We start from the raw sequence: 12800 nt of genomic DNA, 5'->3' as shown, positions 1-12800 counted from the left end.
GACACTAGAAATAGCCTAACAGGTAGGAGATAAATACAGATAGGTATAGAAAATATAATCTAAAATATTAATTAACTCCTTGTATATCCTGTGAGAGCTTTCCATTTCTTTGTGTCTCCACATTTTGTTTCTATTTCATATTGTGATTTTAGTGTGCATAAGAAATGCGTAAGATTTGGATGATCGTCTTTTGTTTTAGCAAGCCATATGTGATATTGTGCTAAGAGAAAGTAGTACCAGTAATTGACAAGAAGCACCAATTGAGAGATATCTGGCCTCAGACCCAAAGCAGTAATATTTGTCAAAGCATAATCTCTAGGAAGTAAATTAAAGTTTTTCAGCCATTCAGTAAGTTTATTCCAAAAGTGAGACGTTTTGTGGCGTGACCGAAAAAGATGAATTATTGACTCAGAGGAGGTGTGACAAAAACTGCAATTTTCATCGCCCCGTAGACCTATTCTAAATAAGAAGTTATTGGTTGGTACACGTCTATGTAGGAATTTAAACTGAAACTCTACCAGCTTAGTGCTCTTTGTGCATTTTTTAGCTAAAAGATACATGTAGGCAGAGTCCAATTTATGTTCTCATTCATTGGTAGGACACAATCCTCCAGCCACTTCTTTTGACTTGACTCTGGGGTTAAACTCTTGTTACTAATCAGTTTTTTTATATATTAATGTACATGTAGTTGCTTTTTTGACTTGTAAAATTCTTGTTGTAAGTGGCTCATATTCGTGGTTGGTGTTCTGTAAATCTTCAAAATTAGAATCAGTCTGAAGAGAATTCATCACTTTACAGCCGATATTAATCCATTGCCTGATTTCATACCGTGGGAGCCTGGCACAAGTTATCGGTTTTGCCGGATGGAAGTGCACTTCAGTTTGATGGCATAGAGATGGCGACTTACACGAAAACTTGGCATTGGAATTGTGCCAGTTCTTTGTGTACGAATAATTACAGAACTAAAGGAATAACGTACTACACTTTGCCCAGCGATCCTGAGCTTCAAAAAGGATATAGGAAAGTTCTTATGAACGAAAATATTAACTGGAGAAAACATGTTATATGTAGCGCTCACTGGAGCTCGGGGAAACGAGAGAAGAACAAGAATCAATTGCCAGACATAATTTGTACAAAAGAATATGCTGCTAATCTGGAAAAAGAGTACTCCCAAAAACCATCTAGGGAATTCAAAAGGAAGATTGACTGTACAAAAACGGTTCTTGCTTCGTCGAATGCCAATACCGTGAGGAGTACTCCGAGGAAAGCCCCTGCAAGTAGGACGCCGCTTCCTTCACGCCCTGTTAAGAAAAGGAAAATTTTATCAGAGAAACTGGAAGCTGAGAATTCCAGCTTAAAATGCCAGGTTGAGAGTTTAACTAAAGAACTCGAGCAGAAAAATAGTTGTATTGACAAATTGCAACAAGAGCTAAGAAAGCTTCAAACGGAAATGATAGCCTTACAAGACAAAATGAAGTTTGAGATAGATTCTTTCGAAAAGAAAATAAAAGAAATGAAATTCGACCTTAATAAGAGAAGATTCACCTATGACTGCTTGAAGAACAGGGAAAAGGAATTCTTTGACATGTGTGGACTCACTGTGAATGAATTTGACTGTCTTTTTGCATGTGTGATTCCTTTCTTACATCTGATTTTGTATCCTGACTGTGTTCAAACTTTGGAAAAATTAGATTCACATAATAAACTTCTTGACAACAGAACAGAACTCCTTGTCACACTGACTGTGGTAAGACATGCAGTGGATCTAGTCATTATGGCCAAGTTAGTAGGTGGAAGTTCCTCAACTATTTCAAGAGTGTTTGTTGCTTGGATGGTTTTCCTTCGCTGTGTGCTAGACGAAGTTAATCTGAAGCCATTGCCTGGCTTTATAGAAGCTTTCCTCCCTAGAGTTTTTGTTGATGCAGGGTATGCTGACTGTGGAATTCTTGGGGACAACACAGAGACCTGGATTGCTCAATCGGAGAATTTTGAGTTGAATAACCTCACCTTCAGCCATTACAAAAATCACACAACTGGTAAAGTATCTGTGTGGATTTTTCCTCATGGTGCTTTATGCAAATGCTCTGATGCTTTTCCTGGGTCAATCTCAGATGAACAACTCACTGAACAACTTGGAGTTATAGACTACTGTCCTAAGGGAAAGGTGGTTATGACTGATAAGGGCTTTGCAATTAGTGATTTATGTCATGAAATGGGAGTACATCACAACAGGCCACCATTGAAGAACAATTGTCAGTATGATGAAAATGACATAAATCTAAATTTTGATATTGCAACCCTTCGCATTTATAATGAAAATGCAATTGGCAGAATTCGTGACTGGTCAATCTTGAACAAATGCTGGCCTTCAGGGAGAGTTGACCTTCTTGGAATTTGTTGGATTGCACTGGCACACATTGTTAACTTGACTAAGAAACCTGTTGGTCCCAAGGAAACACAAGACAGCAAAGTGCAGTAAAATGACATTTAAATACAACTCGATATCATGCTAACAGGCATTGTTACAAGACATGCTATCTTCATAAACAGAAAACACTTTACAGTTTTAATATTTGATTTCTAAATTAACATTTTGTACAAGTACTATATTTGTAGCATAATGCAAATGAGCTGCAGATGGTCAGAGAACAAATAAGAGCTCATGTTTGTAACCCAACAATAATCTCTGTCAGCTTGCTTATGTCCTTCACAGCTATTTTTAAGACAAATTTGAGATTATTAATCTGAAGAGTTTATGTCGATTTTCATTACTTTTTTGGCTTCTTCTTTTACCCATGATCTCAATGGTTTTGTGCTTTGAAAGGTTGGCACCCTGCCAACATTCAGCTCACCCAGCTTTTTAAGGAGTTTGTTCTCTTCATGAGGCCATTCACAGATAATACTTTCAGTGATCATGTGATCAATGATGGTTTTTGTAACAGTGAGAAGCAAGTTGTTTTTCTGTATTAAAAATAGATTGAAGCTTTTTGTTTCAGGATGATAGGATTGCAAAAACACAATAGTTGCTCCAGTGATTGCCATCTGGTAATTTGTCTGGAGAAGATGGTTAGCTGTTATAGCGATGAGAGGTCCCTCACTCCCTGCCACCCTTGTTTTAACTTCCAATAAAAAACCCAGGCCAACACCATCTGGGCTTCCCCCATAGTTAATATCACTTGGGTGGGCAAAAAAACCACATAAAGTGACTGGCAGTTTTGTTGCTGTTACAAAAGCTTCAACAGCTTCACCCTCAAACTGTCTACCTCTGGTAAAACTAGCAAATTTCTTTGGGTTAACTTTATTAGGATCTATTTTGTTTTTGACACATAATAAATAATGCAAGTGCTCTTTCTCTCCAGCAAGTCCAATCAGATTACCTATTATACTGCAGGTTACTTTTCCAATACGGAGATGAAACCATTCTTGGGTATTTTGTTTGACTTCATGGTAATTAAAACCAAATGCATAAACTGGTTTCAAGGGAGGAACTGATATGGACAGAACTTTGGTATTTTTGTCCCCCTCACTAACAAGATTACCCTTAGCAGCCTCAACAATACCTTCTAACTGCTTAACATACAAATGTACTGTTTCATGTTCATACATAGTTTGATTCTTTGCCACTGAAGCACCAGGGGCATGTTGATCCTCAGCTGGGGCTAACATTCCTGTGACAAGCTGATCATCTTCAGTGTTTGGATCTTCAACAATGTTATCAGTCAATAGCAAAGGTGCATGCCAAACATCACAATCATTCGCAGAAAATCTTGGCTTTAGCACTTGCTCATCATGAAAGGAGTCCTTTGCATAGTTGTGATCTTGAAGGGCTTGTTTTAATCTGTAATTATAATTGTAATGCAGCTGCTCAAAAAGCCCAGATTTCACATCATATTTCTTTAGCTGGTCATAGATATGGCTCTCAATGTTAACCTTAGTTTCTTGAATCCCATTTCTGATTCTAGATACCATTCCATCGATATCACGTTTCAACCAATCATTTTTCTCCAATGACTCATCTGACAAGGCTTGGTCATTTGAAACATTCAACTTTCTTTTTGGGCGTGAACTGTCCAGTGTCTTTCTGGATGATCGCACATTTCGGAGTTGGGACAGAGGTACATGACACAGCTCAGTTTGCTTTGTTACACCCTTTCTGTGCCACTTTTGAATTTTCTGAGTGCAAGTAAGAGCAAGAAATTTAACTCCATGGCTGGTGCAATGTTGCAGATATATCAGTAAGCAAACAACATGACAGCATAACCCTGAAAGTCCCACTGCACATTCACAGTGGCCCTTAATAGGTGTACCATCCTGGAACAGAACAACTGCAGGTCTTGTTACTCCATTGTTTGTAGGTGTAAAACTTTTAAATATATGTGCTTTTACGAAAATAGAACTTCCTTCTTTGCAGACTTTAACGGTTTTAACTTTCCTGCTGTTGAACATGCGGAGAGCTTTCCGGTACTGACCTAGGCTACCTTGGCGCTTGAGAGCTTGATAATTTTTGATCATGGCACCTGTAACCTAAAACAAAAATTCTACCCATTATACATTGAACAGCTATACTTAAAATAAACTTCATTGAGTCCCAGCTCGCAAATTACCAGTCTAAATAGAACTTACAACAGTTTACTTTCAATGGGAATTCTTGGTTAGAAAAAAAAAATCAAAATAAGAAACAGGTAAGACTCATTTGTTCACGCAAACATTAAAAGTGAAAAAAAAAACAAAACAAAACAAAAATGAATTACCTTTGGATAATGACTTGAATCTGATGTCCAGGTTGCTTCTGGTGGCGGAATGTTGCGTACTAAGAGCCGTGATTTGAACTTGAAGGATTTCTTTCTCCTTAATGTAATCTTATCCAAGATCAGTGGGTTTTTTTTTAGGTTAACGATTCTCTTGACCAAGAGTTCCTTCGATCCAGACACACTTTGCCCAAGTTTAAGTAAGCACTTCTGAAGGCATTCTACGCTCCACTTCGATGGATCCTCGGAAATAACCTTCGTTTTAACTTCTCCAAGGGAAATTTCGGGCTGGCTTTCCTTTTTCGCGGTCTTTTTACTTGATTTGCTTTCCATGTTGTCGAGAAAAGGCAAGTCATAAGGTCACGAAAGAAAAGCCAAAAGGCCACTTCCGTCCAGATAAAATTAAATTAGTGCCAGTCTCTCTCGGTTTGAAATTGGGCAATAGAAGCTGAGAGGGCGAGGGTCTACTTCATACTTACAGTGGAAATCATTTAATGAGAAAGTTGTTGTCCGGTCCTAAAAGATGTTTCACCCAAGTTATTCGCTTACTGAACCAATTTTTTTAAAAAACTGTTTTGTTGGCTATCTTTATTAGGGAATTATGCCAAAGTTGTTGATCCAGAAAGCGATCTTTCATTGTTATTTCATGTTCAAAGTTAACTTCTGCCCAGATTTCTAATAGTTCTTTTAAAAAGGCATCCGAACTTGTTATTGTTGATAAGGTGACTCTAACGTTGAGGTTGTAGGAAAAAAAGTTTTGACAGCCATATTTTTTGGGGATTATATCAAAAAAGATTTTCCATTTTTTCTTGTTGTTGTTATCTATTAAATATTTTTATACAAGTTGAGTTTCTCACAATTTCTTACTGCTAGTAAGTATACTTACATATAAGCATTGTAAATTTAACCGATGGAATTAGAACTAATAAGATAACTTAATATGTACAAGTGTAGGCCCTTGCAAACAACATTACTGATACCAGAAATACAAACTGACCTGATCTAACTGTATCTGAGTCCTCCATTGATCTTACTGTGTTGTTGCTTACTTCTTGTTTGCCTGATAATAAATGAAACTGTTTCAGTGAGAGACTTATCAGTTGTTGTTTATGTTTGAGTGGAAGTTATTACATGCAACATTGAAAATTGATTTCAACAAATAATTTTAAAAAAATTAATTTTTTTCAACAGAAACTTTTCTAGCAATGCATATTAAAGAGCAACTTTCTACAGTTCATATTTTGCCACTAAGAACTGTATTTAAGATTTCTAGGACTTAAGAAAATAATCCAAAAATAACCATAGAAACAATGTATAAAAATGCTGCAACATGAATACTGTAGACTGTTCCTAGTCCCCCAATTCTCTTTGAGATCGTAGATGTCGATTGTTGAATTTGACAGGCCACCACCTTGGTCTCTTGATGCAAGCGAAACTGGGGAGAGTACAAAATGCCTGTGGGTAGGGGTGGTGGAGGGCACGGCGGGCTGAAAAAATCCCCATTTTTTCCACCAGTTCACCCCCACATTATTAACCCCATCACCCCTACCCACGCGCATTTTGAACTCTCCCCAGTTTCACTCACATCAAGAGACCAAGATGGCAGCCCGTCAAACTCAACAATCAACATCTACGATCTCACGGAAAAATAGGGGACTGTGAATAGTCTATGAATACTGCAAAGTTGCTTTCTCCAGGTAATTAACCCCTTGATCTAGGTAGTTCCTTATATACACACCATTAACAACTGCATCGCTAAAATGGAGGTTGGGTGCCTGAGATATCTAGGAGCTTCCACTATTGGCAGCCAGCTCCTAGATGAAGACCGCTCACATGGTTGGGAAATCCTGGCAACCCAGCCATGAGCCCCCATACAGTAAGAGAAACAGGCACCCGTCACACTGTTGAAACAGTAGAAAGAGGGAGGGAAAGGCGAGGGAGGGGAACTGCCTGGAGGATCAGCTGCCACACAACAAAAAGCGCCAGACATGCCTCCTGTATGTACAGTACCGCTCAAAAGTAAGTTACCACCCCTCGTCTCTCGTCTCGCGAGACGAGAGTCTCGTCTCGAGAGACGAGAGTCTCGACTCGCGAGACGAGAGTCTCGACTCGAGAGACGAGACTCTCGTCTCGCGAGAACCAATGAAGCGTATATTTTGGAATAAATTACAACAATTAGCTTGGGAGGAAACGATTAATTTCTCGCGACGCGTTTGTTGCAATGTATGATTCGTGAAGTTCACGCTAATACAGCGTGAAGTGGTCTTGGATTGAAACTTGCTTCGCTAGATTCAACACGGTCATTACAAACGAAGAACTTTCATGGACTGGAATTATGGAGAAAAGTTACGTGTATGAAGAAACGAACGCCAAGACGTTAGCGAACTATTGTGTAACATTGCATCGCACCGGTCGGTGAAATGTCCTACATGTAGTTTTAGGTTTTTAGCGTGTTGAATTTCCATGTTACATGCGTGCGAGCGAATTGAAACGAAACTTATTTCGCAAGATCGGTACTATCGCCAGAATTGAAGAAGCTGATCCGTTGTGGAAAGCGCTTGATAAAGTTTCAACTTTCTCCGATTACTCAGAGTTATTCCTCGATGCATCGAATTTGCATTTCGTGCCTGTGCGTGAGTCCATTGATCTGGAACTCATTGTTTTTATTACAGATGAAAAAAACTTAGCTTGAACGTACTAATAAATGTTGTCATTACAGATGAAAAGTCTTGAATGTAAGTACAGCTCACAATCAATACACCAACCATTGATAAAATCTCTTGGCATATTTGTTGTTTGCGACGTTGATTACATAACAAATCGAAAACGTGACTAACTACACGTGGTTTCATAACAAAGGCACGTGATCGCGAAAGACGTGTTGAAAGGAAAGGATTCAGCGGCGATCAGAAAATTTGAAAGAAGTATTTCTCGCCAAGCTAGGCCATAGGCGGCAAGTTGAATGGGGCTCTTCATATAAAAGGGGTAGCCGAGAAATATAGTTCGAAAACTGTGCAAATCAACGGGAAATGGGAAATATTAATAAAACGTTGCTCCAGTTTTGCAATACATGTTTATTACTATTACAATTTATACAGAATACCATTACTACTAAGTGTAATACTTATTATTATACATGTTAATTACTTTTACAATTTATACAGTATACTAGTACTGGTTACAACTAAGTGTAATACTTAGTATTATTGTTGATATAGTCTACTACTGGTTACAACCAAGCGTACATATAATACTAAAAATCCTAAGCAGGCATACTACAAGCTGTTCAATGTCCTTCAAGGTCAATACTAATAAGGAAAAACCTACAAATTTTTCGTATAACGATATATTTGAAAACATAATAAGTCGATAAAGCATGTGACAATGTCAGATAAAGAAATTTTTTCCTTGGAGAAAACATGTAGTTCAAACCAAATAGAATCCTACAATTCGTCAAACTTAATTTCTAATTAACTACCTTTTCATGAGCCCTACATTTCCAAAAATTTATTGTTGCCTATTACCTTTTCCCTTTGCCCTACGTAAATACTCGTCTATTGCGACAATGCACTTGCGCCATTGCGCATCTTCCTGTGCTTGTCCGCAAGGATACAACTTAAACACATACTTTTTTACTATACCCAGCTTCCCTTGATCTAGTAACATTTTCCCCCTTGTCCCTGAACAATTTCGGCCTTCCAGTTCCCCAGGTTGAAATATAGTTTCAACAATTCTCTTGGCAAAATTCCCCACGCTAGAGCTCCCACTTTTGATTTGAACTGCCTCCTGCAAAAAACCATCCCCTTCCTCCCCGAATTGTTCCATGTTCCCACTATCCCCTACTGAATTAGAACTACCAGAAGCAATTGCATCATCCCTTAAGTCCCTAACTGCGTCAGCTCTGTTGTTCTTAACCATAACATCCCCAAAGTCCTCAACCATACCATCCCCAAAGTCCCCAACTGCGCCATCCCCAAAGTCCCCAGCTGCGCCATCCCCAAAGTCCCCAACTGCGCCATCCCTTAAGTCCCCAGTCGAAATCGTAGTAAACCTTCCCGAACATGGTTTTGGCGAAACCCTAACCCTTTCCTTGACGCAATGACACCCGCAACATTTCCTTTCCCTGTTTTCCCTCATAAAATTTGTAAATAATTCCCTGAGTTCCCTGTTTTCCCTCATAAAATTTGCCATTAACTTTAACGTCGCTTCCTGGTTGTCTAAAAGACGGTTTAGTTTTTTCTTATCTGAGAATTCCCGCAGATCCTCGTCCATTAGTTCCCCTAAGAAAGATTGTGCTGGGAGGTTCGGAGCTGCGGGCAACCATGATGTTGGAGGACTTAGAGGAGGAGGAGTTGACGTACATTCAGGATGGAACTGCACCTCGTCATCCTACGAAAAACACACATAATAAAATTAATCGAATTACAGAGTGTAATAATAGAAAAACATAGGCTATGCGCATTTTTCAGTAAACGTTCTTCACATTCCAGACAAATTGGGAAGTGGAAAACAGTCTTGAGAAAAACAAAAAGGTGACTGTATAGCTACCTGCTCGATTTCTTCCTGATCGGAAATGACTTGTGGGGACGCCGGGTCAATGGCAATTAATACGCGGCATTCGTCCTTTTTAGCTGCCTTTGTTTTTTTGGCTGACGTGGTTTTGTCCTAGAAACCAGAAAGAGCGAAACTTTTGAGGTTAAAATACGCTACATATAAGTCACTTTAAGGCGCTACGGCAGTTTGATGACGTTCATACTTAGGGGTGGTGAAAGAAAGTGAGCCCAAGACTTAAAAATGTTTTAAATGCATGAGCGAGAAGACATCATTCTCTAAGACGTTCAGACAGGTTTATGACTGCAAGACACACTGTTAACGCTTAAAAACGAGACTGCGAGAAGGGTGAAAGAGACCGCCAAAATATTTGCGCGAGCCAGGTTTTTTTGAAGGACTATTCGCCACCCTATACTTCACCTTATTCTTCCGTAATTTTAACTATTCCGACTTTTTTTCACTTTAAACCTAGATGTATAACAAGTATTTTTGTGGATCACTTCATCAGTCAAAAATGTTGTTGTTCGTTAAGGGACGGAGGTGTCAATCAAAGTCGAGGTGAGATAACGCTTAACAATAGCTCTTAATTAAAGGCGGGCCGCCTTCTTTACAAAGCAGTTCGTCAACGAGTTTCTTTAGTCAATAAGAAAATTGTTACCTGCTTCTTATTGCCCTCTTGTGACTTCGTCTTTTCCTTAGCAACCTCGGTAGTGTTTTTCTCCTAAAACCAAGTAAAACGACGACTTTGTTAACGAATTGAAAAACACAATTACAAAGGGATTTTGTAGTCACTAAGAACTTTGACTTTTGCAAGCACACGACTTGTTCTTTGTTGTTTGTTTTCTGTATAAAAACAATTAATTTGATGCGAAATGCTGACTGACTACTAGTATCACAAACATGCGACATGGTTTTTTTGGTTGCTGTTGTTTGTTTCCTGTTTAAAAACGCTCAATTTGTTGTGATAAATAAGGTAAAATACACACTGACTAATAGAATCACAAGCACGCAGCATTTTTTCCTTTTCAAAAACACTCTTACATGTCAGAATTGAAACAGCGTATGATCCGAGCGCGTACCAGAACTGACTAGTGGAGCACGTAACAATAATATACTATGAGCACGCGCTCATTTCAAACATTGTTAATTAAGTTACACTGGAGTGCGCTTAAGTAGCTAAAAATCTATGATTCCTTCGTGTCAGAAACGAAACAGCCGAGTTACGAAACATGTACGTACGCAGACGCTAGACCCTCGATTGACTTTGATGCATTTAAAACTGCCCACAACAACAGGCAGGCATTCCTTTTTAACAACTAAGTATCCAGCACACGCTAGATTCGTAATTGACTGTGACATAACAGAGATCTCTACTTACGGAACGAGGTTTTTTCTTGAGCGGTTCTGTGCTTGATTCCTGCTTTAAATTGTCCTTAGACCAGGCGAGATCTATCTCGTTCAGCTCCTTGAAATTATCTGCAGTGAAAGATGAACAAGCAGAAGGTAAGGATGGGATAAATAGACACAGGTACTTAATGCAATTAAGCGTCAACAAACTCGAAACAAAGTGGACGTAAAATCTACTTACCACTTAGCGCAAGAATTGTGGCTGGAACTCTGTCGCCTTCCCAGTTTACGGTAACAAGGTTACCTACAGCAACTCGGTCCTTCTCGACAACAAGTCTGGTCGGGGCAATGCCCGTTTTCTCTTCAGCAACGAAATGATACAGTGCCATTGACGGGATTTGAGTGTTTCGGCACAACTGTCTTAAAGTCATTTTTGTCTATTGAATCTGGATTGGAGCAAGTTGGTAAGACTGACTGTGGGCTACTGGTAAGGATAAGCAGTTTATATAGCGTAAGCTTAAGCCTCTATTGTTTAAAACGGATCGAAAATCCTTGTCATCTATTGGTTGTTTTAAATGCTAATATTTTTTCAGGTCTCAATGGAATATGACTATATACATTACTGACCACTCATTGGTTACAAGTAATCTTTTCTTTTAAGTCAGTTTTAAGACTTTTTTTAAAACTCTAAGCATAGCTTAGTTATGCTCTAAGATCAAATCGTTATCATGGGTCGTTTGACACACGAGCAAAAAGCAAAAATTGTGCGACTTCGAGAGCGGAATATGAACATCAGTGAAATAGTTAGAACTTTAGCAAACGATGATTGTAAAATCAGTCGCCTGAGTGTAAGACGTTTCTTAAGACTAGCTCTATTTACATTATGTTGCTCTAATTATTTACACTATTTAAATTAAAATATCTAGTACACGACTTACAGTACACTACAGTACTGACAAATACAGTGACAACAAGGGGTAAAGAAAAACAGAAGAAAAATAGATAATTATCATTTTTAATAGCTTGAGGTTATTCCATAGACACATCAAAAACAGACCAAAGGCACGTGGTACATTATAGGTACATGTAAAATGAGTCATGCACCTGACAGTAGATTAGAAATAGCCTAATGAGAAGGAGATAAATACAGATAGGTATAGAAAATATAATCTAAAATATTAATTAAATCCTCATACATCCTGTGAGAGGTTTGCATTCCTTTGTGTCTCCACATTTTGTTTCTATTTCATACTGTGATTTTAGTGTGCATATGGAAGGCGTAAGATTCGGATGATCATCTTTTGTTTTAGCAAGCCATATGTGATATCGTGCTAACAGAAAGTAGTACCGGTAATTAATAAGAAGCACAAATTGAGAGATATCTGGCCTCAGACCCAAAGCAGTAATATTTGTCAAGGCATAATCTCTAGGAAGTAAGTTTACGCTTTTCAGCCATTCAGTAAGTTCATTCCAAAGTTGAGATGTTTGGTGGGGTGACCAAAAAAAGATGAATTATTGACACAGAGGAGGTGTGACAAAAACTGCAATTTTCATCACCCTGTAGACCTATTCTAAATAAGAAGTTATTGGTTGGTACACGTCTATATAAGAATTTCAGCTGAAACTCTATCAGCTTAGTGCTCCTTGTGCATTTTTTAGGTAAAAGATACATGTAGGCAGCAGTCCAATTTATGTTGTCATTCATTGGTAGGCCACAATCCTCCAGCCGGGTAACCCGAAAACACTGACCCCCGGTCCGCGGACCCTCACTACGGACCATGTCCACGGACTACCTATGGACCAGTCCATGGACTACCCCTGTGGACCCCCTCTATGGACCACCCCAAAATAGTGTAAAAATAATAACTAAAGATTTCACCTATGGGTTGTCCAATAGATTACTCGTGTCGGTAATTTTTCAAGTGTTACATGGTGCAAATGTAGCAGACTTGGGTTTTTAAACCCCCACCGCCCTCCCTCACAAAAAAATGCCTAAAAGCTCTTTTCAGCGTAGGGAGATGCCAATGGCAAAAAGAAGGAAAGTTCTTGCTACCATTCGTGGCTCAATCTGGCTATGGAAGATATATTTTTAGGCCATCTATTCTTGTTTGTATCTGTAATTCCGCTGAGCAAAATGTGAAGCCTGGAAGGAGT

The 12800-nt window shown here is 38.8% G+C and overlaps 3 protein-coding genes across 3 annotated transcripts; 1 reads left to right on the top strand and 2 right to left on the bottom strand.

Moving 5' to 3' along the window:
- Window positions 1-895: 895 nt before the first annotated feature.
- On the top strand, window positions 896-2496 carry LOC145468408 (uncharacterized). The gene has a single exon (XM_081452110.1). The coding sequence runs from the start codon at window positions 896-898 to the stop codon at window positions 2477-2479; it is 1584 nt and encodes a 527-aa protein (XP_081308236.1). The 3' UTR covers window positions 2480-2496.
- Window positions 2497-2519: 23 nt separating this feature from the next.
- Window positions 2520-4842, bottom strand: LOC145468407 (uncharacterized). Its single transcript, XM_081452109.1, has 2 exons — window positions 4752-4842; window positions 2520-4524 (listed from the first exon to the last, which is right to left on the bottom strand). The coding sequence occupies exon 2, from the start codon at window positions 4510-4512 to the stop codon at window positions 2740-2742; it is 1773 nt and encodes a 590-aa protein (XP_081308235.1). The 5' UTR covers window positions 4513-4524; window positions 4752-4842; the 3' UTR covers window positions 2520-2739.
- A 1914-nt stretch (window positions 4843-6756) lies between these two features.
- LOC145468745 (uncharacterized) lies at window positions 6757-11035 on the bottom strand. Its single transcript, XM_081452445.1, has 5 exons — window positions 10951-11035; window positions 10678-10889; window positions 9958-10020; window positions 9297-9413; window positions 6757-9137 (listed from the first exon to the last, which is right to left on the bottom strand). The coding sequence occupies exons 1-5, from the start codon at window positions 11033-11035 to the stop codon at window positions 8256-8258; spliced, it is 1359 nt and encodes a 452-aa protein (XP_081308571.1). The 3' UTR covers window positions 6757-8255.
- Between the last annotated feature and the right edge of the window lie 1765 nt (window positions 11036-12800).

Source organism: Orbicella franksi, chromosome 14 (genome assembly GCF_964199315.1).
Source record: "Orbicella franksi chromosome 14, jaOrbFran1.1, whole genome shotgun sequence".
NCBI lineage: Eukaryota > Metazoa > Cnidaria > Anthozoa > Scleractinia > Merulinidae > Orbicella > Orbicella franksi.
The sequence above is the reverse complement of the archived record's forward strand: the minus strand, read 5'-3'. Positions and strand labels throughout refer to the sequence as shown.